The sequence below is a fragment of the Podarcis muralis genome, chromosome 2 (genome assembly GCF_964188315.1).
Source record: "Podarcis muralis chromosome 2, rPodMur119.hap1.1, whole genome shotgun sequence".
NCBI classification, from domain to species: domain Eukaryota; kingdom Metazoa; phylum Chordata; class Lepidosauria; order Squamata; family Lacertidae; genus Podarcis; species Podarcis muralis.
In genome coordinates this window covers 79317242-79344926 of record NC_135656.1, presented here as the reverse complement: position 1 = coordinate 79344926, position 27685 = coordinate 79317242, and the positions used below count along the sequence as shown (strand labels likewise).

Here is a 27685-nt window from a genome sequence, read left to right as displayed (position 1 = left end):
CAGGAGGCGAGGGCTTTGGAAAAGCGGGAAGGGAAAGGGGAACGTTGGAGGGAGTTCCGCATTCCAGACATTCCAGAGCCACCTTTCCCGCCGGCAGAGCCGATGGAAGTTGGAACAGCGCGGGCGCGCGCAGTTTCAAATCCCAGTGAAGGGCGGAAGAAGGAGGGGAAGAGCGCCAAGAAATGTTATCTCTGCCAACAGCCAGGGCACTTTGCCAGAGTCTGCCCACAAAGAAAGGAATGGCAAGGGATGGCAGGAGCTGTTGGGGAAAAAGAGGAGGAAGGCAAGGAGCAAGTAAAAGCCAACGCCTGGCTGCCACCGTCGGGGCACAGCAGCCAGGCCAAAGAGCAGTGAAAGTGCCCACGCCGGAACCTCCAAGACCTGCTTTAGTGATAGAGGTGTTATTAGAGCTGCCAAACGGACACCCACTAAAGATCAAGGCGCTTTTGGATTCAGGCAGCTCCTGTAATTTCATGAGTAAGGAGTTTGCAGCTGAGCACCAGATACAGACCATCCCTTTAAGTCAGTGTTTCCCAACCTTTTTTGGGCAAAGGCACACTTGTTTCATGAAAAAAATCTCGAGGCACACCACCATTAGAAAATGTTTAAAAAATTAACTCTGTGCCTATATTGACTATATATAAAGTAACTCTCTTTAATAGGAATCAAATAAACACAAAGAAAGTATTTTATAATTACTTTATTATGAAATAGTAAGTAAACAGAAATATGAAAAATTATAAAATACTTTATTCAGTGCGCAACCTGGGCCTGTTTGGCTGAACACAAAGCTGATATTCTGGCTGGAATCGAAGAAAGACACACACGTAGCTCTTCGTCAACAGCTCTCAGTCTCTCTCTGTATTTAGTTTTTATAGCAAATGAAGGAAGAGTAAGCAGGCTGGGGTGGGTTAAGTAAGGGCTGAAAGTGCCTAGATGAAGTGGGGGAAGCTAGAGAGGAGGTACATTCTGACGTTTGAGGATAGACTAGGTTCTTTATGTGAATGATAGGTGAGTTATTTGACAGATCGAACTGAGAGCAAGGTGTGGCTTGTGTAGCTGGGGTGGACATGAATGTTTGGGGTGCAAACCCCAGGCCGGCCAGGTCCGAGGGGGGGCAGGGAGAGACGGGCCTGCCTGCCTCTGCCTGCGCTGTGGTGTGTTTTGCCCCGACCGACGGACGGACCGACCTGCCAGCTGTCTCCGCAGTAGCAGCGCGGACTGGAGCTCCGTCATTCTCCCCGCCGGTGCCCGGGGAGGGGAGTGTGGGGCGGCCGCTGTGGAAGCGACGGCGTGCTCCTCCTCCTCCTCTTGCCGGGCTAGAGCCAGCCGGCTAGCGCTCGCCCCTCCTTGCTCTAGCCGACCCCGCCACCGGGGGCCTTCCCGTCCTCTCAGCGGCGCCGCCTCGCGTCCCTCGTCCGGGGGTTGGGAGGGGGCTGGGGGGGAGGAAGGGGCGAGGGGGAGCAGCCGCCGCCGCTCCTGAGGAGATTCTGAGGCGGTGGCGGGCGACGTGTGGCGGAAGAGGAGGGGTCCCGCCAGCCCCGCGTTTCTCTCTCTCTCTCCCTCACGGAAACCTTCCCCTCAGCTTCTGCCGCTTTTTCTCTTCTTTCCCTCTTCCTTTTTTTTAAAAAAAAAATGAAAAATCTTTCCTTTCTCTCTTTTCCAGCCCCCCCTCCCCTCTTCACGGAATTTCACTGCACTCGGGCGCCACGGCGCGCAGGCGCACTGCTCGCTCCTCTTTCCGCGCAGGCGCCTTCTCTCGCTCTTTCGCCTCCTTTTCTTTCTCTCTCGATGGTCTGCCTACAAAGGAGCGAGGGAGGCGCCCGCCATGTTTGGATTTGCATCCAGCAGGAGATGCCGCCGCCGCCCCGCCTCTCGCCGCCCAACTCGCCTGCCTCCCTCCCACGGCACACCAGGCAACGTCTCGCGGAACACTAGTGTGCCGCGGAACACCGGTTGGGAAACACTGCTTTAAGTAATCCCTTGCAGGTGACCACGATTGACGGCAGAGAGCTGTTGGGAGGAGAAGTTAGCCAACAGACTGTCCCGATGATAATGAGGGTGGCAAGGCACACCGAACGGATAGCGTTTAACGTGGCCACCTTGGGAGGAGCTCCCATCATTTTGGGGATGAGCTGGCTGGCGCTACACGATCCGCTAGTGGGCTGGCATCAGAGGGTGGTCTCCTTTGGGTCAGCGCATTGCCTAGAACACTGCAAAGAGGGGAAGGTTCCGGGAGGAGCCAGAGTCACCCTAGCCGGGATGGAAGTAACGGATAAAGGGAAGGTGCCCCCGCAATACGCAGATCTGAGCAACGTATTCAGCGAAAGGGAAGCAGACAAACTGCCGCCGCACAGACCCTTTGACTGTCAAATCAATCTACTCCCTGGGGCCCAACTCCCAGTGGGCAAGCTGTACGCCATGTCAGACAGGGAGATGCAGGAGTTGAGGGAGTTCATTGACAAAAACCTGAAACGAGGTTTCATCAGAGAGTCCCGAGCGGTGGGGGGCAGCCCAGTGTTTTTTGTGGACAAAAAAAACACAGATAAGCCGAGGCTTGTAGTGGACTTTAGGGCCCTGAATGCAGTGTCGGAACCCCTGGCTTTCCCTATGCCCCGAATTGATGACATTTTGACCAGGGTGAGGAAGGGAAAGATTTTTACAAAACTGGATCTGTGGGGGGCGTACAACCTGATACGCATAAGGAAGGGGGATGAATGGAAGACCACCATGTTCACCCCTTTGGGAGCCTTTGAATACCTCGTGATGCCCTTCGGTCTACAAGCAGGCTCGGCGTGCTTTCAAGCCTTTATGAACCACGTCCTGGGACCTTTGCTCTACAAGAATTGTGTGGCCTTTTTAGACGACGTGTTGGTATATTCGGAGGATGAGGAGCAGCATGTGAGGGACGTTCGAGAAGTGTTGGGCAGGCTGCAAGCCAACCAGCTGTGGGTGAAACTGGAGAAGTGTCAGTTTCATACCAAGGAGGTGGAATTCCTGGGGTACCGCTTGTCAGACAAGGGATTGGCAATGGATCCAGGCAAGGTCCAAGCGGTACTGGAATGGAAGACACCGAAGACCAAGAAGGATGTGCAAAGATTCCTGGGGTTTGGGAACTTCTATCGGAAGTTCATCAAGAACTTTGCCCACTTGACGGCGCCCATCACCGACTGCCTCAGCAGCAAGAAGAAATTTGTTTGGACGGCGGAGGCGGAGCGAGCATTTGAAGAACTGAAAAGGGCTTTCGCCTCGGAAGAACAACTTCTGCATGTGGATTTACGAAAACCAATGAGAGTGGAAACCGATGCGTCCGACCGGGCGGTAGGGGCGGTGCTTCTTCAACCGGGGAGGAGTACGTCGGAGTGGAGACCGTGTGCCTTCTTCTCGCGGAAGCTGAATAAATCCGAGAGGAACTACACGGTGTATGACAGGGAACTACTCGCCATTCACGAAGCGTTCCGGAGGTGGAGACATTTATTAATTGGGGCACAACACAAGGTGCAAGTGTGCACCGACCACAAGAATTTAGAGTATTGGAGAACGGCTCGAGTGCTCAACCAACGACAAGTGAGATGGGCACAGGAATTCTCCAAATTCCATTTTGAAATTTGTTATGTGCCAGGCCCAGAGAACGTCAGGGCGGACGCTCTCTCACGCAAACCAGAGTATTTGGAGGGGGAGGGGGCAATCGAAGAGAGACATGTCATCCCTGAGGAACGCTGGGTGTGTGGGGTGGCGCTGGTGGGGCAACGAGAACTGGTAGAGGAAACGGAAAATGATGAATATGCCCAGGATAAGCTCAGAGGTCTCAGGGGGGGAGGGCGAGAGCCCCGGAGGTTTTGAGGAAAGAAATGGGGCATTGTATTACAAAGGGGCACTGTATATACCCGAAGGTGAATTGAGGGGGAGGGTACTCAAGCAGTTGCACGATAGCCCCACGGCGGGACATTTTGGGCAACACAAGACCATGTGGTTGGTTACTAGGGAATTTTGGTGGCCCAAGGTGAGGGAAGATGTAAGGGAGTATGTAAGAGGGTGTGACCAATGTCAGCGAGCCAAAGGGGAAAGAAGGGCGCCGGCAGGGTTATTAGAACCATTACCCACGCCCGAACGGCCCTGGGAAGCGGTATCGATAGATTTTATGACGGATCTGCCGAAGTCCAAGGGGAAAACAGCCATCATGGTAGTAGTAGACCTGTTAACTAAGATGTGCCACTTTGTAGCATGCTCACATGCAGTCACAGCGGAAGAAACCGCAAAGTTGTTTGTAGAACACATCTTTAGGTTGCACGGCGCCCCCTTGAGGGTGATCTCAGACAGGGGCAAACAATTTACTTCCAGGTTCTGGAGGAAGCTCATGAGCTTGCTGCACGTGGAAGTCAATTTTTCGACTGCCCGGCACCCTGAAACCAACGGGCAGGCGGAAAGAGCAAATGGCATCCTCCAACAATATCTGAGGTGTTATGTCAATGACAGAGAGAACGACTGGGTCGAAAAGTTGGCGCTGGCAGAATTTGCCTACAATAATGCGGAGAATGTGTCCACAGGGATGAGCCCCTTTTTGGCTAATTACGGGTGTCACCCCAGGGCATTTCCAGGGGATGGAGGGGAGAGATGGAGCGTCCCAGCGGCCGAACATTTTGTAGAAGAGATGGAAGCGATCCATCATCAGCTCCAGCTCAACTTAGAAAGGGCCAAGGCACAATATAAGAAGCAGGCAGACAAGAACAGAAGGGAAGGTGAAACCATAAGGGTGGGGGATCAGGTGTGGCTGTCAACCCAAGGGTTGCCGTTCAAAGGGAGTTGTAAGAAATTGAGACCCAAAAGATTGGGACCCTTTGAGGTCATTCAGCAGATCAACCCAGTGGCTTTCAAACTCCGGTTGCCCAACCACATGAAATTGCACCCAGTGTTCCACAGGTCGTTACTGTCACCGTACAGGGGGGGACGTGAAGGGGAGCACGCCCGGGAACCCGCCTTGGAAGAAAGGGAAAACAGCAACCATGTAGCGGAAATCCTCGATTCCAGGTGGAAGGGAAATCAGGTGGAGTATTTGGTGGCGTGGGAAGGGGAACCGGAGTCAGCAAGGCATTTGACAAGGTGCCCCATGATATTCTTGTAAAGAAGCTGGTAAAATGCGGTCTTGACTATGCTACCACTCAGTGGATTTGTAACTGGCAGACTGACCGAACCCAAAGGGTGCTCATCAATGGTTCCTCTTCATCCTGGAGAAGAGTGACTAGTGGGGTGCCACAGGGTTCTGTTTTGGGCCCGGTCTTATTCAACATCTTTATCAATGACTTGGATGATGGACTCAAGGGCATCCTGATCAAATTTGCAGATGACACCAAACTGGGAGGGGTGGCTAACACCCCAGAGGACAGGATCACACTTCAAAACGACCTTGACAGATTAGAGAACTGGGCCAAAACAAACAAGATGAATTTTAACAGGGAGAAATGTAAAGTATTGCACTTGGGCAAAAAAAATGAGAGGCACAAATACAAGATGGGGGACACCTGGCTTGAGAGCAGTACATGTGAAAAGGATCTAGGAGTCTTGGTTGACCACAAACTTGACATGAGCCAACAATGTGACGCGGCAGCTAAAAAAGCCAATGCAATTCTGGGCCTCATCAATAGGAGTATAGCATCTAGATCAAGGGAAGTAATAGTTCCACTGTATTCTGCTCTGGTCAGACCTCACCTGGAGTACTGTGTCCAGTTCTGGGCACCACAGTTCAAGAAGGACACTGACAAACTCGAACGTGTCCAGAGGAGGGCAACCAAAATGGTCAAAGGCCTGGAAACGATGCCTTATGAGGAACGGCTAAGGGAGCTGGGCATGTTTAGCCTGGAGAAGAGGAGGTTAAGGGGTGATATGATAGCCATGTACAAATATATAAAAGGATGTCACATAGAGGAGGGAGAAAGGCTGTTTTCTGCTGCTCCAGAGAAGCGGACACGGAGCAATGGATCCAAACTACAAGAAAGAAGATTCCACCTAAACATTAGGAAGAACTTCCTGACAGTAAGAGCTGTTCGACAGTGGAATTTGCTGCCAAGGAGTGTGGTGGAGTCTCCTTCTTTGGAGGTCTTTAAGCAGAGGCTTGACAACCATATGTCAGGAGTGCTCTGATGGTGTTTCCTGCTTGGCAGGGGGTTGGACTCGATGGCCCTTGTGGTCTCTTCCAACTCTATGATTCTATGATTCTATGATTCAGAAAACACCTGGGTGACTGCAAGGGAGGTCGATGACGAGGTTTTAATAGAAACGTTCCACCAAAGATTCCCGAGGAAACCTCAGCCTGTAGCAAGGTTTTGGAGGGAGTATTTCGGCACCACCGACGAGGAAGCGGAACTGGAAGGATTCGCGGATTCGGAGTTGGAAGAGGGAATGGACTCCGATGATGAGGAGTACCGAGTGACCAGGGACAGCAACAAGTGGAGGGAAGTGTTCGAGACTTCGGAAGATGAGGGAGGTTCTTTCAGGGGTTTTACCTCCTCACCGCCCGTAGGGGAGGAGACGGGAGGGGGTGAAGGGGGCCCTGGAGGGGAGGTGGATGTCAGGGAACTGCCATCGGAAGGACAGGAGGTACAAAGGCTCACTGAGGTTGAGAGAGACATAGCAGCTGAAGAGGGAACCAGTAGGGGGAGAAGAGGAACTCCAAGGGAAAGTGAGTCGGAGGGATGGCTCAGAGACGCTTCCAGCGAAAACAGTGGGGAGGTCTCAGGACCTCCTATAGGGACACCCACTCCTCGCCGGAAACTGTCACGCCGAGAGTCCAGAAGACGTGTTTCCGTTAAGGAGCTTTTATGTTGGAAACGATTCCGAAAGCAACCACTTTCGGATTCTGCTAGCGACTGACGCAGCCATGCCGGAGGGGCTCCGTCACAGGCAGAGGTTTGAAAACCTGATCAAACTCTGAGGGACTTGCATTTTACGCACAAGCAGCTCATCATCCCATCACAGCATTGTTATTTTTATTTGCTGTATTGGATGTCTAGTCAATGTTGAATGAGAACTGCCAGAATCAGCTCCATACCTGAGTAGCCCCTGGGTAAATTTACCTCTAATGAGCACCCATATTTGTTGGTTGAACCCCTCAGGCTAACTTGGTGGGAACAAGCATGAGGCAGCAGGAGACTGAATCTTGCCACACTGTTAAAATGGCATGGAATTCTGAAGTTATGCTAGCTCCAGAGCATTGTGGGAAATCAACATGGCAGCCAGATGTATCTATTCAGCTTTGCCCAGAGTGTCATTTATGGTTGGGAAATGTGATGCAACATTCACTTTTACCCATTTGTGAGGATGCAACACGGTGTACAGTTTTCAGACATCTTTGTTAGTAATGCATCCAAGTTACGGGGGAATCTGTACACAATCTTGTTGAATAATTTGGATCAAGGCAGACAGTTTCAAGTAACGTTGCTTATTTGTTAATTTGTTAGTCATAAACAAAATTGTCTCGGCACAATAGCAGAAGCAAGCTAGTGTTCCATCTACATAACCCTTGATTCAGCAAAAATTGATAAACAAATGGGCTTTGTCCAGAGGAAAAATGGGATATACTGTATTGTTTTACTGATTGATAACTGCTTACCATTTATAATGTACTGGAATTTACCATTATAATTACATTTTCTTAGAAAGAAACCTTTTGTAATTTCAGATTGAATCAGATTTTTTAAATGATCTGCCTCTTTAAGAGGTGCAAGTCAGGCAGAAATTCAACAGGTGAGGGCCACAAAGTAGCAAAGAATTAGCCGTGTAACCAAGCTGCAGTCAGTGGAATTTTCCCTTCTGGGTATCTCTCATAGAAACAGGAGTAAAACGTTAATATTTTCAGTGTAATGTTCAATCACAGTTCAAAACTGCCATTCAGCCGGGGAATGATGTAAAGTATTTGGCACCAGCCACACACATGCACTCCATTTAAAGAAGCTCTCATTCATATTTTTTCAAATTATGCTTTCATATTACTAGTATTATTATTTATTATGTTTTTTTTAAAAAAAATAGCAATAATCACTAAAACTACAGAAAGGGGATGTGACTTTCCAGACTTTAATAATTGTTTCCTGTTTCGTATTTCACTTAGAGCAGATCCAGAATTACTAAGCTGCAAATGTGCCTAATGAAAAACACATTGGGCACAATCCAGTGTCAACATCTCCTGTGCAAACCTGATTGATTTTAAAGGAAGTTGCTCACGAGCAGGGCGACAGAACACTAAGCCGAATGCCAAAAACGACAGGATGCTAAATGGAAGGACGCAAATCTTCTTCTGTGCAAGCTCCATTCACATGAATGGGGTTTGCTCAGAAGATTGCTACCCGGCCAATTTTACCTTAACCTTTTGCTGCTTTAAAAGCTTGTTAAACAATCAGTCTGTGGCTTGTTTTTCTTCTCCTCTGCGTCCCCCGCCCCCCACTCCGAGCCACTGGTTTTGATCAGATCCCACAATTTATTTGCTATTGCTTGCTTTGCTTTAGGCAGTTCCTCTCTAATTTGCCCATTTGGCAGGCAGCGTTTGATGGTCCATTTCCACTGTATCTCGGGTTCAAGGTTTTAAGAAAGCAAGCAAATGTCTTAAGTGCTCACAGAGTTGATAATTGCTAAAACCAGGTTTGCTCATTTTCTGGATAGAGCTGTGAGCAGGACCAGTTGTGGCATGCTTTGCCGAGCGTATTCTCGTCTTGCTATATCTGGAATACCAAGTAGTACAAAAGTGGACTGAGTTAGCCTCCCAGCACATCAGATGTAACATAAAACAGCAGCTACCCTGCATTTAGTACAGCCAAGAAAAGGCTGATGGGAATGTTAGGCTCTGCCTTCGCTGCCCACCCCCCTTTAAAACCATTTCCCTGACAATGGAAGGCAGGTCTCCACTGACTCCTCCACTTTCAATGTTTCAAGGCCACCTACCAAAAAAACAAACTAAAAACAACTGCACAGGACTGACCGGCAAGTAGACACTTATGGCTAGCACTTCAAGCAGGCATCTTGGCTTACAAGAATTGTAAGGAGAATTCCTGCTTGAGATTGCAAGCTAAAACCTTTCCTCTCAGATACAGCAAGCCACATCTACCCACAATTTCTCTCCTATAAGTTTTTTTAGAGGAGGCAGCAGTGACTAGACAAAGCCAGAGCTGCTGTCACCAAAGCTTTCTGGAAAGTACCCAGAGTTTTTCATGTTTGTTGGTATTTTTGATGAATATTTTCGATTCACTTTTGCATGCTGCTTGGGGGTCTTTTGCTGGAGAGAGCGGTACATGAATTCTGTTAGGTAAAATAAATAAATTTGCTGGCGCATCAAAGCATATATTGCTAAAACATCAATTGCTGACATATCACACTGCTTTTTTTGTAGAGCGAGTGAGACAATGACCTGCAATTCCTAATTGAACCACGTGTGAAAAATCTAATAGTGTAAAATAAGTTGTTTTTTGAAATATTTTTATTAATTTTCAATTATTAAAAAATCCAATAACAGCCACATTTTATCAATAACAAATTACAATTCCTATCCAACTATAGATCACTTATACAGCCAATTATACATTTTGAGTGACTTCCCATGTGCTGGGTTTCAGGGTGCAAAGTTCTTCTGTCTTCCTGCTTCCGAAATCTTAGTTAATCCAATTGCATTCAGTCCTGATCTTAGTCCCTTGGCAACAGCTACAGATTTCCTGACCTCCATTCATGTTGAGATATTTACTTAAAAAAAAAAAAAAATCCCCGCAAGAAGAGTTCTATATTTCATCTCAATTGCACCTTGAATCTTTTGGGTGATTACCAGTGTAGACCGGTAGAAATAAAAAAATGAAAAGTCTATTGATTTCAGTTAGCCTACTTTAAATATGAATTAACCAGGCAACCCCCTTTATATTTAAATATATTAATGTCAAGGTCTCTGTTAGAATGTCCAGGGAAAATGATATTCTACCCTACCTGCTGTGTCTCCATCATAATGCAGTTTGAGTCTGCCTATTCTCTTACATAAGGTGATGTCTTGTCTGTACAATGCAAATGGCCACAGTGTGGTCGACAAGTGTACCCCATGACGTTGGAGGGCATGTGACATATGTAATATTAGGCACCCCCTCTCTATTCTGTACTTGCATTTACTCTGAGTTGAAAGCTCTCTTTCTCCCATCCTCCTCCTTTCCCCCCCTCAGTCAGCCACCTGCATCTCCCAGCACACAGGAAGCGATCCAAGGGATGTTGTCGATGGCAAACCTGCCTACAGATTCCTGCCTACAGCCTTCGTGGGGCCCCAACCAAGCAAAGAATAATTCCACGTCTGCCCCAAACGCCAAAAAAACTGGAAGCAGCAACAACAAAAATGCAGGGAAAAGGTTGCCGAAAAAGAGTGCAAAAAACAACATTGACATTGAAGATTATGACGAGGACCAGGATCACTTAGACGCCTGTTTTAAAGATTCTGATTATGGTATGGAATGTCTGCATCACTTTTCTCTCTCTCTAGGTGGGACCCTTTAAATATACGCATGCAGTGAAACACACGAAGGTGGCCAGTCCCTTCATGAAAGCAGTAACACCACCAGTTGTTGTGGCAGCAGATTCTGAGTCAGTGGTCTGAATGATTGCTGGAAGCCAGCCTTGTTTTATCTGCCTCGCAACATCTCCCTTAATTCCATTTGGTAATTTTGTCTGTGTGAGATAGGTATGGGAGTTCTTTTCAAATTTTACAAGGGAGATCTCAGGTCATGAGAACCAGTGTGGTGTAGTGGTTAAGAGCAGTGGACTCGTAATCTGGTGAACTGGGTTCGCTTCCCCGCTCCTCCACATGCAGCTGCTGGGTGACCTTGGGCCACCTTGGACTTCTTTGAAGTCTCTCAGCCCCACTCACCTCACAGAGTGTTTGTTGTGGGGGAGGAAGGGAAAGGAGATTGTTAGCCGCTTTGAGACTCCTTTGGGTAGTGATAAAGCGGGATATCAAATCCAAACTCTTCTTCTTCCTCCTCTTCATGCTTACTGAAGTGCTATTCAGGCATTCAGCCTGGACGCAGAAGGGCAAAAGTGTGTTGGAGGATGGGGGCATGTATGATGGCCCCATTCCTAGTGTCCCTGGACATGCCCCCTTCACCTCCCAATTAAGCCTCCTCTTGGTTGGGAACCCAGCCTGTTTAAGCACATCCATTAAGTGCCAGGTTTCTCCCCCACCATTAACTTCCTCTGCTCCCACTCCATGCTGCTTCATATGCTACTGCAATTTCTTCATGTTTAAAAAGCAGTTTGTGATGCAACATGGGGATGTGGCTGTTTGAAAAAGGGAGGAAGCAGCCCTAGGCAGACATGCAGAGCTGTGCGCCAACTTTTTCAGTGAGCAAGCAGACTTATTAATGGCGCTAACGTTGCAATTTACCAGCCATTTACACAATCAACATAGCTTTGTTTCCCTCAGTGGGATGGGACTGCACTGCTAGAACATGCTTAGTGAAGTGTCGCCCTAAGACCGATAGATAGCCTAATAATTCAGCTTCCAAAAATATTAAGCCATACGTAAGATGTCTTCCACCCCTTTGGAAAGCACATAATTTCCCTCCGCCTTCAGCATTTGAGAGGCTAAAAGCAAACAGATTGAAATCCTGTTGTAGTTCAATGAAAGCTAGAATCTCTTCTGAATTGAAGAAGCTGTACTTCTTTGACAAAACATAAGCACAAATTACAAAGACGGTACCTGTAAGCATATCACTCTAGTTAAATTACTTTTAAATGATTGCAAAAGTATAATGTATAGACACGATCTAAAGATGTCATTCTTAAAGGAGAAGACTGATTTGGTGGGGAGAGAACCAACATTCTTGCTAATTATATATTTATGCTACCATTTAATAGGCTTGCTTTGTTGTAATATGGTTTGGTTCACTAAGGCTCCACTCGTCTTACATCTGGCCAGCACATTTTCAGTCGGTGGCTAAATTGATGCAATTGCTTTAAAATCATATCTCGCCATAGCAAAAAGAAATGAAATTTAAGTCCACATTTGAGATAGGTTTCTCAATTTAAGGGGGCGTAATGCAAACAATGTAGCTGCCATTAGGCTAGAAGTTGCGGGTTCTCCGAAAGCAAAAGAGATGGAGGGTGTGGCAAATCTCAGGTGTTTCCGTAGAATAATCAGAGGTAGAGTAGCTGTGTCTCCAATAACCACATGTGTAGCCACTGCTACTACCACATGGCTGCAGCTTACATTGCATTCAATGTGTGTGAGCAACTGCCTCCACCTTGCCCATTCTTTGGGTACTTTTTAACCAGGCTAGGACTTTATAAACGGCTGCCAGAATCCTTCCTGAGCATACAAGATGCACAGAACAAAGAACTGCTAATGGCTGTAGATGGGTTCCAGATACAGTGAGCCTGCAACTTATATGGGGGTTACATTCAATGAATCACACCTAAAGCCAAAATTGCACATGAAACACATTGGGGTCAGTGGCAGGTGGGATTGCCAAAGTGGGATTAATTTTTTGTTAAACTGTTTGCCACAAGCACAAGGTCAGTTGTGCTTAAGTTGCAGGCTTACTGCACACAGAATTACTTCAGAACTCTTGAAAACAAAGGCTTGGAAAAATTATTGATGTGCACAGTAGATCTGTAGGAATTGCTTAATAATAATAAATAATAATAATAATAAATAATAATAATAATAATAATAATAATAATAATAATAATAATTTGTATACTGCCCTTTATTCGTAGATCTCTCAATGTGGAAGCTAAGGGCCACCTTCAATATATTCCTAATTCAGAGATGATGACAAAGGAGTCTTGCTCCTGTAACTCAAACACTAGAATAAATCATGATGCAAAGCTAATATTTTTATCCTTCATATTTAGAACTGAATTATTCCAGGTTTGATTCACCCACTCAAAGGCTATTGGCTCCTCCCATATTTTTTTTTTACATATATGGCATGCTTACACTATCAAATAGTGCCATACCAGAATCTCTTATGGTATTTGTTTTCTCTTTTAGTTTATCCCTCCCTTGAATCAGATGAAGATAATCCAGTATTCAAGTCTCGATCTAAGAAAAGGAAAAGTTCTGATGATGCACCATATAGCCCAACAGGTAATATTTATAATACTTTAAATCAAACATATACAGGAAAAATACTCTAAAATCCTTTTAATTCATCATCTACTGTACATACACAGATTTCTAGGAAGCCCCAAAGTAAGTTATGCCATTCACTCATATCTTTTGCTGACAATAAACCTAAAAATGGTCAGAGTTGCTGCAGTATTTCAAGGATGGATGTATATGGCTGATCCTGACTACCACATTCCTGGCAAGGTGCTGCTTAAATATGCTGCCCTTACCATACCTTGGGTCACAGCAAACAAAGAAAGGATTCCTCAGCAGCACTGAAATTTTGACTGGATTCCTATAATCCGACATGTAATTTTTGAGGAAATTTGAGGAAATTTGTTTGCACAGGTTTCTGGATCTGAGTGAGGTCCCCTCAGTTCAGCCTTTGTACTTTATGTGTTCAGCATAAAGCATGCTTAATTCTGTGTTGTGTATGCTAGTGTGTATATACAACTTCACATTGCTGTGTTTGTAACCTTTGTTTTTTGCTTCTGCATTTAGCAAGGGTTGGCCCATCGGTACCTCGGCAAGACAGACCTGTCCGAGAAGGTACAAGAGTTGCCTCTATTGAAACAGGACTGGCGGCAGCAGCTGCTAAATTATCCCAGCAGGTGAGCTGACCAGAGAGGTTTCAAAAATAAATAAAACCCATGGACATCGGAGTAGACCGATTGGAATTCATGGCCATTAATTTCTATGGGTCAGCACTGAGTAAAACTTAATTGAATACCACACCTAGAAATTCTGCTCTCTCCTTTTCCAACAAGCTGTTCTGGGGAATTCTCCCAGTCCTCCAGAGTGGATTTGAGGGAGTGCATGGAATGAGAAGGGGCAGAAGAAGCCCTGTTGCAGTAGCCAGAGTCTTTATGCCACAATGGGTTAGTTGAATCTGGTTCCCAGTTTTTCATCATAGAATCATATAGTTGTAGATTTGGAAGGAACCCCAAAGGTCATGTAGTCCAACCCCCTGCAATGCAGGATTTGCAACTAAAGCATCTGTGACAGATGGCCATCCCATCTCTGTTTAAAAACCTCCAATGAAGGAGAGAGTCCACCACCTTCCAAGGGAGTCCATTCCACTGTCAAACAGCTCTTACTGTCAGAAAGTTCTTCCTGATATTTAGTCGTTATTTGCTTCCTTGTACAGTGGTACCTCGGGTTACATACGCTTCAGGTTACATACGCTTCAGGTTACACACTCCGCTAACCCAGAAATAGTGCTTCAGGTTAAGAACTTTGCTTCAGGATGAGAACAGAAATCGTGCTCCGGCAGCGCGGCAGCAGCAGGAGGCCCCATTAGCTAAAGTGGTGCTTCAGGTTAAGAACAGTTTCAGATTAAGAATGGACCTCTGGAACAAATTAAGTACTTAACCTGAGGTACCACTATAATTTGAATCCTTTGGTTTGGGGCCTACCCTCTAGAGCTTGTAGGGCTGCAATGGCTATTTATGGAGTGTGGTGCCTGTAATGTACCAGTGCTAGCAATAACAGCTACCTTTTTGAAGCTAATGGCCATCGTATCATTTTTGAAAGGAGGAGCAGAAGGGGAAGAAGAAAAAGAACACCAAAAAGAAACTGTCGCCCAACAACACAAATAAAATCCCTCAGGAAAGCAGCTCTCCTGAACCCAAGCTGGAGTCCCACAGCAGTAGTTTAGCAGACCACGAGTATACAGCTGGTGCAAGCACGTTTGGGGTGGCCCAAGTCAACCGAGGTTCTCAACCCATGGCACCAGGAGTTTTCCTCACGCAACGGAGGCCCTCGTCGTCATCACAGAATAATGCTGCCGCCAAAGGTAGTTTTCGTCAGTTTATATTAGAAGTGGCAGATATTTTCATGAGCCGGCAGCATCATTTCCTTAATACATGCTTTGCTTTGTCATAATATGTGGTCTTGTATTGTTTTCAAATCAGCTCATGTAGCATTTGGTAAGTCGTGTTGGTATGCCTCAATTCCCTACAGAAACCACAGGAAACCACACAACCAGTGTGTATCAAGGAAAACACACTGGTTGTATAAACATGGAATGCCTGCTACTTTAGGAATGGTAGTTTTCAACTTTTAAGAAGCTAACATACCAGTATACCTGAAGGAGCGTCTCCACCCCCATCGTTCAGCCCAGACACTGAGGTCCAGTGCCGAGGGCCTTCTGGCAGTTCCCTCATTACAAGAAGCGAGGTTACAGGGAACCAGGCAGAGGGCCTTCTTGGTAGTGGTGCCCACACTGTGGAATGCCCTCCCATCAGATGTCAAGGAAATAAACAACTAGCTGACTTTTAGAAGACATCTGAAGGCAGCCCTGTTTAGGGAAGTTTTTAATGTTTTTAAAGTTTTATCACATTTTTTAATATTTTGTTGGGAGCAGCCCAGAGTGGCTGGGGAAACCCAGCCTGATGGGCGGGGTATAAATAATAAATTATCATTATCATTATTATAATTGTTCGTCTTCTGCGGTGCGGCAAATGTTTGATACGTTTGCCCTTAGACCAGGAGCAGCAAACTGTGAATACTCTGCAGATCCCTAAGCGTGCTAATGCCTTTTGGCATCAGTCGCTGTGATGTTCGGGCAGAAGAAAGCTTTTGAAGCTCCCAAACGATCAACCAGGAGGGAGAGAACATGCCAGTCGGGCATGTGCCTCTGCCAGTTTGTTGTATGTTGCTATCCCAGCAGCAATCCCCTTCCCCTGTGCAGGAAAACAAGAGCCAAAGGCGAGAAAGAGAAAGGGGAAAGAGAAAGGCAAGCAGCATAATGTCTAACTTGACCTTCAGTTTGTGGGTTGCAACTTGTGGGTTGCTTTTTCCTTTTCCTGTTCAGATTAGTTTTTTAGACTTGATGAAAAGATATTTTATATCAGTCTTTGTGTTCTTTTGCAGATTTCAACGAAATCTATTTAAAAAAACACCCAAAAATTTAACCTCACCATAAGTCAACTAGATGGCCTTAGTCAGGCCGCCATTTTCCTCACAGCACATGGGAAATGTTTGATTTGCTTCTAGAATGTGGGGATGCAGCCAAATCCTTTCCAAACCCATCTTCATTTGCGTTTGCTTCATCTTTCTCCGTCGTAAAACTTTCTTCGTAGACAGAGGTTTTGTGGCTTAATGTGTCCCCTTTTCTCACACTTGCAGGGAAACGTACGAAAAAAGGCATGGCCACAGCTAAGCAAAGGCTTGGGAAGATTTTGAAAATTCATCGGAACGGGAAACTTCTCCTCTAAAACTCAGCCCCAGCTGGGACTCTTATCAAAGTTCAGAATGTCCTGAGCTGACACTAACTCTTCTTCGTCTCTTGAAGGACCTTCAGTCGTATTGTGCAACACCCCAGGGACAATACCAGTTAACTTTTTGCCACCACTTTAATAAATTCTTTTTAACTTTCAGCAGTTAAACATGTACAGAATACTGCTATAAATATTTTTTAATATAGATGTCCTTTCTCAAATTGCTGAGAGTGACTAGTTCGCAAAAAGTTAATACTCCAAGAAACTGAGGATCATTCCAGTTTTAGGAAAGTATCCCTTTAACTTGTTTATAAGTGAAGAAAAAGTGGTTGTTTTTAACAGTATGCACATTAATTTCAGTTATGTTTCATTTATCCAGCTGCACCAATTTTAGAGAGGTATCTGGTTAAGTGGCAGGAGATTAGAGTTTTGTTAAATTCCACCTTTGCTCAAATTAACTTACAGAGAGGGGGAAGAGATTTTAGCCATTACTGTGTGTGATATAATACATGCAAGACATAATATGCATAATGGAATACTTCGTTTTCTTTACCTGGCTCATGATAAGTATGTTTTGGTCAATGGAAGAACTAAAATTGCACTTCAGCACTACTAAGAACTTTCCCTATAACCGGGTGTAGGACAAAAATGGATGAATTAATTTATTTTATGTGCAATGCTAGGTGACTGCCGGAATAATCCGGATCACAGGCCTGATCCAATTGGGTTAATGATTAGGGTGTGTAGACGCAAAATGGGTTAATGCAGTTCTTTGAAAATCAGTGATAGTTATTCCATTAATTTCAGTTGGCGCTGGATTACAATCCTTCTCATTGATAGTTTCCCATCCCTCCCACCATTTTCTTATCTGTAAGTTTTATTTTTTTTTAGCACCTCTTAGCATACTGTCTGTCCTTATTGTCTCTGCTTTCACCACCACAAGGCAATGTGTGATAGGAGTAGCCTTGTAAGACAAAGCAAAACACCCCAATAATAACAAAAACCAATGTGTACAGCTGGGAGATTGTTACAAAATGATAGAATTGGCTCCTTAGCAATAAGACCTGAAAAGAACAGTTGTGTCTGGAGATTTCTTTTCACTCACCGCTGTTCTTGCTAAGGCTTGTTTACATGATCCTAGAAACAGAGGGGTTGCAGTTTTGTTTTTTTCAAGATATTGCTAGGTCAGGGTTTCTGTTTGGAAATTATGGCCGTTGTTTACCAGAGCAGAGAATTCCATGTTCAGGGCTGACTCTCCAGTTAACCTTCTGACAAAGTTGCCACTTCTGTGTGTCTAGGCCCCCATCTCGAGGTGCTGATTCTTGAAATTGAGCACCATGAGGGAGGAACAGATGTCATGGCTCCTTCCGAATCCCAAAGACAGATGCTGCCCTCGGCATGTGAAATAGTCTTCTTATCTCCCCATTTCAATGGCTACTGGTGTGGCGGTGCAGGACTTGACCAAGTAGAAATGGCAAGTGTGACACAAAGTTAACACAATATGTCCTCCTTACATTGTAAGCCTGTGCGTGTCAACTCTGCAGTAAGTCCCTTTGAGTTCAACTTGCTTACTCTTAAGTGGATATACAATAGCACCTTTAGTCAAGTATCTCCTCACCAGTGCTATGTTCTAGAAAAAGAGGTGGCTCCCTCGTTCTCTTAGAATGGCAATGGAACCCAACCTGAGAGTTGCCAGAACTTAGTTCCAGCTGCAAAAAAGCCCTGCTGCTCAATAATTTCCTTGGGTCATCCCTTGGACACTTGCTATTTTGACGTGAATTCTGAACCCCATCCAACAGTTCGCACGTTACTTTCACGGCGACACTGGTTTTTTAATGCAATCAATTAATATGAGATGAAACAAATGACAGCCCCCCAACAATTAACCAGGGTTTCTTTCTTTCAATTTACAGTAGCCTTGAGTAAACCCCTGGATCATGTAAACAAAGGAGGCACATCATTGAGCTAAGCTGTTTTCTTGGGATAACTAAGAATGTCAGCAAACGGGGCACTTTCTTTTGGCTCCATGACTCAACCCCATCCCATCTTCCTGCTCTGGGGAAAGCAGCTGGCGGGTGTGTTTGTGTGTGTGGAAACAGTTCCAGAGGCAAAGTGCCAAGAAAATGTAACATCTGTAGCAACACTTTGAGGGTTTGTGGGTTTTTGTTGTTTTTAATGCTTGCAAACCCACTAAGACATGATGGCTCCATGGTTTGAGCTCGCCTTGACCCCAAGGCAGGCTGTGAGGTGCAAACTCATGTCAGCGATGTACATAAGGCTTCTGACAGTCATATCAAAGCACTTCCTATGAGATACACTTGTCTGGAGGAATGACGGCTGTGGGCACACACAGATGTCTGATAAGATGAAAGCCAAGCTTATTGACAGTTTAACTGGATACTTGTCGTCTTTTAACTCTCTTAGTGTTTAGTGTAGAGTGCATTATTTTACATTAAACTTGCTTGTCTGCATTTAAACACTTAAAGAGTTAAATTTGTTTCTCAGGCAATCCCAGGTTTTCATTTATAGATCTGTTTCCTAAAGCATATTTTTTCATAGAATGTAGCCTGTAAATAGCTTTTTAAAATACCTTCATTTTTATAAGAGCAAAGTATCTTTAGACCTTTCTTTCTATAGAATACTTCATTAACCTTTATACAAGTTTTTTGCCGAGTATTATCAACTGTTGTATTTTAGGTTCTTGACTCTAAGAGAGGAATTTTGGGTTTTTGGTCCTTGTTTTTGTTTTCTTTTCCCTTTGATTATTATTATTATTATATTAATTATTTCGGCATTGCCTGAAAAACAAGTAAAACTTTGTGCAGCCTTATACAGAATCGAATAATAGTACAAAAAAATTGATCTATTTAAGACACATTATGAAGAAGAATCTTCAACTTTATAATACCAGCTCCTTGTTTCAATTCTTGTATTATGAGGGGATACAATTATTTTATTAGCACCTTGTGAAGTGTTTCTGTGTTTTGTGATGATGTAATTTATTAATGTTTGTAGCTTTTTATATTTGTACATTTATTATGAGCTTTGTTTATATACACATTACCTGGATGTGATGTCCATGAGGAAAAAAAAAACAGCTACAGAAAACAACTGAGGCCTTATTAACTAACCTTTCTACAGCCACGATGGGGAAACTGGGTTTGGATCCTCGGAGTCAAAAATGTTAGTTGAATAGGGCCCCAGGGTTAAGCCGAGCAAGTTTTTTTAAGCTTCCCTAGTATACTGTTCTTGTCAAGCATTTATATAATATAACACAAACATCATGCTGTTTTTTATTATTATTGTTGTTATTATTATGATTATTATTATGATTATTATTTTCGCAACATGTACATTTCTAACAAAGTTTATTGTGGCTATCTATTACAGTGTTTTATTTACCGATTCATATCAAATGCTCTTGTATCAAGTCCATGAAATCTAAGTAAACTTAGATCAAAATTTTAAAAGTAAAATATTTCAGGTTTTGTATAGAACTGGCGTTGGTTTGGTTCTTGAGAAACTTGTTTCAGGCCGTGGGTCTACAAGGTCCTGCATCATAGAGGGTTGGACCACATGACCTTTTTGGGTCCCTTCCAACTCTACAAGTCTCTTAAGTCATCAAAGGGCAACACGCTGCTCTGGGTTGCAGGTAACACTTGTTCACGGCCAGGGCAGGAGTTTCAGTGCGGAAGCTATTTGAATAGGAGCAGATTGATGTAGAAGCAACTGCAGGCAGGATGAGATCCCCACGACTGATCACAGGGCACATAACGAACACCATCCTGCTGTGTTTGCAGGTGCACCTTGCAGAAAGCAGACATTCGTGCACCAGAAGAATGGACTCCTCCAGATCACCGAAACTCTTTTAGGCTCTGAGGTATATGAGTGTGAACTAACCCCAGTAGCTATGTTCCACATCTACTGTTGGAAGTGGTTTGCCTTGAGTACAAGTGGCCGGGAATCACAAGCGGGAGGGCCGGATTTAAGTTTGATGGGGCCCTAAGCTACTGAAGGTACATAGTCTTAAATCCTGTCAGCTTAGTCATTGTTTATTTACAAGCTGTAGTGCAAGAGGCAAAGAGGTAAAACTCACCTCTCCTGCAGGAGGCTTGACTGACACCTCAGGAACTGGTAATTTCTCTATTCTACCGAAGGTAATGGGACCCTTTATATGTCCCGCTGTCCTCTGTCAACAACAAATTGTCACTGTATTTTGTGTTGAATATGAGAAGAGAAGACTCCCTGGAAAAGACCCTGATGTTGGGAAAGATGGAGGGCACAAGGAGAAGGGGATGACAGAGGACAAGATGGTTGGACAGTGTTCTTGAAGCTACCAGCATGAGTTTGACCAAACTGCGGGAGGCAGTGGAAGACAGGAGTGCCTGGCGTGCTCTGGTCCATGGGGTCACGAAGAGTCGGACACAACTAAACAACAACAACAAAATATGCTATATGGTAATTTATGAACCTAATAGGCATCTAAGCCATTTGCACATGCAGAATGTAGGCACCCTATATATAGAAATGAGTAAACCAGTGATATTTTAGGGAACAGGTTAGCAGGCGGGGCACATTACTTACATCATAGGAGCCTACACAACACAAAACACTGTTGCAATGCTTTATTTGTTTTTTATCTTATATTTTGGAAATATACATCCAGTGTTTTCTTCCTTTAAATTTTTTGGGGGCCCCCAAGAAAGTGGGGCCCTAAGCTATAGCTTGTTTAGCTTATATATAAATCTGGCACTGACAAGCAGTGAAGTGCTGTTGTACTGTATATCGGATATTTCTTTATAATGAATACATCTTTTAAAATGCAATTTCCCCTAAAATGAATATTTTTGCAAGCACTTTCCCTTTTAATTTATTTACTAATATATGCATTTATGTATACTTTGTTTATTCACTGCATTTACAGGCACCACCACCCCACTTACACAAGGTTATGTTTCAGGGGCCCCGTGTGCATAAGCACCTTCTAAACACCCTTGGACTTCTAAAAGGGTAAAAGAGTATTGGGAAATGATCCATAATGAATTGAAAAAAATGTTTAGAAGTACTTTCCCCAGTACTATCCCCTTTTATTTGGGGATAATTCAGACTGAAATTCCCAGGTGTCAAAAAAGGTTATTTATGTATGCTACTACTGCGGCCCGTGTTTTGTTAGCCCAAAAATGGAAAATGAGCAATGTCCCAACCAAAGAAGAATGGCAACTTAAGTTGATAGAATATGCTCAACTTGCGGACTTAACATATAGAATAAGAGAACAAGAATAACATATGTTTAAAGAAGATTAGAAAATGTTTATTGAATATATGGGAAATAATTGAACAGCTGAAAATGCTGGCAGCATTAAGATGAATTCAACAGTGTACCGTATTTTTCGCCCTATAGGACGCACTTTTTCCCCTCCAAAAATGAAGGGGAAATGTGTGTGCGTCCTATGGGGCGAATGCAGGCTTTCGCTGAAGCCTGGAGAGCGAGAGGGGTCGGTGCGCACCGACCCCTCTCGCTCTCCAGGCTTCAGGAAGCTATCCGCAAGCCTTGCAAGCCCGGTGGGAGTTCCCGTGGGCTCGCAAGGCTTGCGGGCAGCAGCCTGCAGCCCAAAGCACAGGGTGCACTGTGCAGCGCGCCCCGGGCTTCGGTTCCCCAACCTGGTTTGGAGGCTGGCGGTGGGGAGAAGCGTGCCAATACCGTTTATGAAACCACACGCTTGTTAAACTGCAATAAATAAACAGAAGTTTATGTTCCAATTTAAACCTGACTGGACTCAGTATTGTACTAGGTAGGGCCTGGGTGGTGGCAGCAAGAAATCAAGTGGTGGCACAGGGATCAATAGACGGTGAAACGTCCGGGGACCCTGTGTGATCGCCACACTAGAGCACTTACTTCTGGGTTTGTAGTGTTTGGGTTCCAAGTTGTTTGAGTACCAAGGCGTTTGAGAACCAAGGTACCACTGTATTTAATTTCTACAGCACTTCATTTATTAAGTGGTGTACAGAAAACTGAAGCAAGAACAGACAACTTAAACAAAATATTACGACAAGGCGAGAAGAGTTTCTGGAAACAATGGACATCAAAGGCCCAAAGGGGATGTTACTTCCTCAGGTTGTCCGCAGCTGTGTCCCATTCAGCTGTGCTCTCCACACCCACTTCCAGGTTCAGCATGGTTTTAAAAGAGAAACAGGGTGGTTGGCATTTGTCTGCCTCGGGAGACAATGGAAAAGGGCATCTGGAGGGGTGAAGTCAAACCGTTGGAGAGTTACATGCATGCAAACTGCAGTAAGTCGTAGCTGAGAAGGGTTGTGAAAGTCTCAGCATTTGGGAAGTGATCGTGTAGCTCAGGGATCACGAACCTTTTTAGGCCAATGATAACATTTGGATTTTTGAATGAGTGACGTGGGGGGCTACCCTCTCTGCCCACAGAGAGGCATAAAAACGCAAAATGTGTGCACAAACAATTCTCTTTTCCAAGACACGAAAGACCAACTTTTGTTGTGTACCCCAGTACTATAATAATATGGCTGCAGTCCTATGCAAGCTTACCTTAGAGTAAGATCTACAGATCCTAATGGAAGGAACTGCTAAGAAAACATGCACAGACTTGGGCTGCATGTCTAACGATCCACCTGCCAATCTGTTCTTGCTCTTTTGAAAGCATCCAATGGTGAAGTGTGGCTTTCTCAAATGAAAAGTCCTCTTCAGGAAATATAATCCAACTGTATGTAATGATTTACTTCCCTGGCTCTTGACTTGTTCCAGAATTTTGTGATCGGCGAAATGGATGAAAATAGCTATCAGGGAACAGCAAAGTCTATCAAACATATGGTGGAATTTGTACATAGATATAATTCCTTAGTTCTTTCAGATTCAGAATTAATAGTTCTATCTATTATTTAGCTAACCAAACACAGTGAACATTTAAAAAAAAATGCAAATTGTGAAAACCACAAGTGTAACTGTCCACAAGATGGAGCTGTTCTTCTGCACTAGAGACTCCATCCAACTGTATGAGGTCTTTTCACCAATCTAAACACACAACAGTGTACAATAGAGCTCTGGCAGCTTTATTATTCCAAATGAGCTGTGACAGTAAAAGAGAAAAACTCCTCTCACATTCAGCAACAAGACTGGTGTATATATATATATATATATATATATATATATATATATATATATATTAAATGTAAATATTATAGCAGATGTCTAATTGCAATGCATGATCAGGGTCAAGGATTATGTGTCAATCTTTTTTTTTGTTAAGGCTGTTGGGAATTGTAGCTCTGTTAGAGGTAAGCTGTAGTTCTTTATAGTGCTTTAAATGGACGGTGTGTATGCAGCCTTACTGACAAGTGTGTGTACTATTCCAATAATTCCCCTACCTGCAATCTGATGATGTTTTGTATGAGCATTAAAATCTGTTCTTAAAAGACATAGGAGACTGCAGCTAGCTGGTGGGTGGTAGGCCTGTTCTTTAAATAAGAGCTGGGGATAGTTATTCTTGTGGGAGGGAAGAGGAATCTGCACATTGCTGCCTTTCAAACCTCCAAAAATTGTGCCCACAGCCTGCTGTTTGTAATCTTGTCCCTGAAATGTTAGTCCGAGACACCAGCATTGAACTACCCCATTCATTGTCCTAGCCAGTTTTAAAATGCAGAGGTTTTGTGGTGGACTGTGTATTCCTGTATATGTTAGTGTGAATACTTGACCTGTCTTTTCCCTGCAATATGGGAACCGAAGTGCTGCTTTTCTGGAATACAGAGGAAAATGGAGTTGATGTCTCCTTTATTTTACTTTGATTGTTCTTGACTGCTCTGGCCCAGAAGCAAAACTGTGATGAGCAAGGCAGTTTCTGTGGAAGTTTCCAACCTGACTGAAAACTGGATGGATGAGAAATTTGATGAGATTCCCAGTACCCCTGTAGAAGAGCTTCACATGAGGGATTAATTTTGGGAGCGTCTCTGAATTAACCTTATGAGCATTTCCCAATCACTAATCACAAGTGAAGAGAATCTTCTCAATTGTTGAATGATGGATGGATCGGCAGTTTTGGCTTAGGTTTCATATATTCCAAACGCAGTTCCACTTAGAAAATAGCTTTAACATAGCACTTAAAAGAAGCATAAAATACCTCAATGGTGCAAAAACTGAACCTGTTACTGGACTAGATCCAGAACTCCTTTTGCTCAAATGGATTTAAGCATCTGAAATGTCTTGCTTCAATTAGTTGGTTATACCAGTATAAATGCAATTCTCAGAGACAGCTTACATTACTGGGCTACACTCCTGATCTCATTTGCCTGGGAGTAAGCTCCATTGAACCTAATAGGACTTACTTCTGAGTAGACATGGATAGAAGTGGTCTGTTAGAAACCTTGTTCCTGTATCATCAACCTCTGCTGGAGATCCTGGCAATATAATGGGAGACATTTTATACAAAGCTCTAAAAGTATATTAGTCAGTTCATTCACTGCCTCATCTTCTGATGTAATATAAGTGCCATTATCTCTCAGCCATGTTCTTCTGCATTCTCCATAGGACAGGCCGTAGAAAGTGAATGGACACACATCTGACCTCTGAAACAGCTCTGAGCACACTTCAATTTCCCATAACACTCTGCCACTGATTTTAGGATGGCTGTACTCGAACAAAGAAATTTCAAAGGCAGCCTGCAGGGTGAAGCTGTCAAATTATAATTCATCAAGATGTTCAGTTCTATTAACTTGGGTCTTAATAAGGACAATGGGTTGTAAGCAGCAAAGCTTTATTCAGAAGAGACCCACTGAAATTAACAAACTTAAGTTAATTTTAATGGGTCTACTCTGTGCATGACTAACACTGGGTGCAACCCATAGGCTTCTTTTCTTACCACAAATGTTAATTAACTCAACATCTGGCAAGTCGGTTGTTCTATCACGTTATCGCTGCCAATGTTAAGGGTCACTTAGAATTTTTTGCCTATGTTCTTGCTCTAACGAAATTGTCACTATAAAAACACAAGGACTCCTTCTAGGCCTTGACCTCTGCACTGTTTGTAGGCAGCCGCTATCCCTACCAAGATAATCAGCAACAAAGGCCTGGTGCTAATGGGCTTGTCTGTCCTCATTTCCTTAGCTGGCAGTTTCAAGTCAGACGGGGCTGACTGATAGTGTAAAAAATAAATAGGCCTCAAATGGTGGAGTGCCAAAGTTGTGAAAAAGTTGACTGATGTAGTGGTCTATGTCAACTATGGTTTATCTCTTTCCATACCACTTGACACCTGAGGACTATGGCCTCTATGACAACAAGCCTAAGAAGGGCAACAAAAAGCATGTGTGGGAGACATTCTGCTCACCAGGAGGCAAAAAAGTCCAGTCCATGTAGACAGCAGATCTTAGGTTACGTTCAAGACAGGGGATTGAATCCAACTAAGTCATTGCGTTGGTGGAATGACTTCCACTCGCTCTATGGAGTATCATCTCCCTCTCCTCCCTCTGTATACCCTTGATCCCGCCACTAAAAACAAAACAAAAAACTCCGCTCTTGAGGGATGGGGAAAAGCTCAAAGCAGGGGGAATCTGCAGAGAGATGAGCAGAGTAGAAGGGTAAATTCATTGCCTGAGCAGGTGTTTCACTCGTGCAATGACTTCATTGGATACAACCCACAGACTTGAATATTCCATCTTTTGTTCGCTTCTTGAATTCATCTAGAGTGCCCTCTTAAGCATTGCCGAAATGGACTAAGCGCAGCATCGGAAAGGAAGACAACAGAGGGCACAGATTTGTGCAGAATTTGCATGTGCTAATATAGGTGCAAATGCAAATTGAGAAATAATCTCTATAAACAAAAACACGGTGCATCTTGCCGAACTGGGAAAGACTGTGACCAGATGAGACTTGTGTGTCTGCTCAATCTGCTGCCCAGGTGCTAAGTGTTGACTTCAAGGCCGCCCTGTTTTCCTGTCTCATCTTGGCCCAGCACTTCAGACAGAAGACTTCTTCACATAGAGTATTGTTCCCTATAAAGGAGCACCGCTGGCCACTCTACAAGCATCATGCACTGAAAATGCATTTGATGCATTCAGATAGGTGCACACACAACAGCACAAGTACCCATGTACAACTGGGCCTAGACTGGACATTCATGCTTGTCCCCTGATAGGAGCGATTTCTGTTATAGCAGATATGTGCTTTAATGTTCAGCAGTAGGATTGGATGCGAGCAACCCGGTATGTGTTCCTATTTGCATCCACATGGTGCCCCATCCAGCTAGAGGTGGATGGAAGCCTCTGCTTCCATATTCATAGGCCCATGAGTTAGATCCGAGTTCAGACATTTATTTTTCTTGACTCGGAAGCATTTGGAGGTTGGGGAAAGGGGAAAATAAAATGATATCATGGGGGATCTAAATGAAAGAGGCCACACATTTCTTCTCACCTGACCTTCATTATTTCCTACAATATTGGGGGGGGGGGCATATAATTCCCATCTTCCACCACCACAGTTCGTATGAAGGAACAACTGCATTCAAATGCTTAACAATAAAAAAGTATCTATGAAACCTTTAGTGCTGCAGTCAGACTATTCAGAGAGAGAGAGAGAGAGAGAGAGAGAGAGAGAGAGAGAGAGAGAGAAGAGAGAGAGAGTATTGTAGGGTGCATTCAGACACAGGGGATCTTGCATTAGTTTTCCTGATTACAATGACAGCACTTCTGTCCCTTTTGCTAATATTCCTTTCACACTGCAGTACTTGTTGCATTATGGAACTGTGGCTTTTTAACCGATACACCAGAACGTTGTTCTATATTTCATCCACACAGCAACAAATGTCATTGTACAATGCCACTATTCCCCCACCTTTTCCACATGTGTGTTTCTGTTCCCTCATGATTTCCCCCCATCAGAACAGCAGGAAAGAGACGTATGCCGATATACCACCTCAAATTCCATTACTTTAGTCCCATGATTTTCCAGGTTAAGGTGGATGCATGAGGTGTTGTTTTTTCCTGGAATCAAATAACACAGAAATGAGCCCTAAACATGTCTTATATGCCACTCGTTTGCCAGAAGTGGTTTTTGCGTCACAAGGAAGCTCAAATATAATGTAGAAATTAAATTAGGGGAACATCAGAGAAATGGAATAAACTGCCATTTGAATGCAGCCTTATCTAATCGAGAGAGAGAGAGAGAGAGAGAGAGAGAGAGAGAGAGAGAGAGAGAAGTCTGTCTTTTTTTCTACAGATTCAGTCCAATTATGATAAACCATCTCCCTTTAAATAGAAGGTATTTTCTTGCCTTTTTAAATACTTCACTCATATTTCTCTCTGTAACAGCTTAGCATGTGGGGAGAAAAGG

The 27685-nt window shown here is 44.1% G+C and overlaps 1 protein-coding gene across 3 annotated transcripts in view; it reads left to right on the top strand.

Moving 5' to 3' along the window:
• Positions 1–19841, top strand: part of PHF2 (PHD finger protein 2) — a 122576-nt gene extending 102735 nt beyond the window's left edge. For all 3 annotated transcript variants that reach the window (XM_028718983.2, XM_028718982.2, XM_028718984.2), the window contains exons 18-22: positions 10185–10459; positions 13007–13102; positions 13625–13734; positions 14657–14918; positions 16253–19841. In XM_028718983.2, the coding sequence (XP_028574816.2) occupies positions 10185–10459; positions 13007–13102; positions 13625–13734; positions 14657–14918; positions 16253–16341 (832 nt within the window). In that variant the 3' untranslated portion in view covers positions 16342–19841. The remainder of the gene's footprint in view (positions 1–10184; positions 10460–13006; positions 13103–13624; positions 13735–14656; positions 14919–16252) is intronic.
• Positions 19842–27685: the final 7844 nt, after the last annotated feature.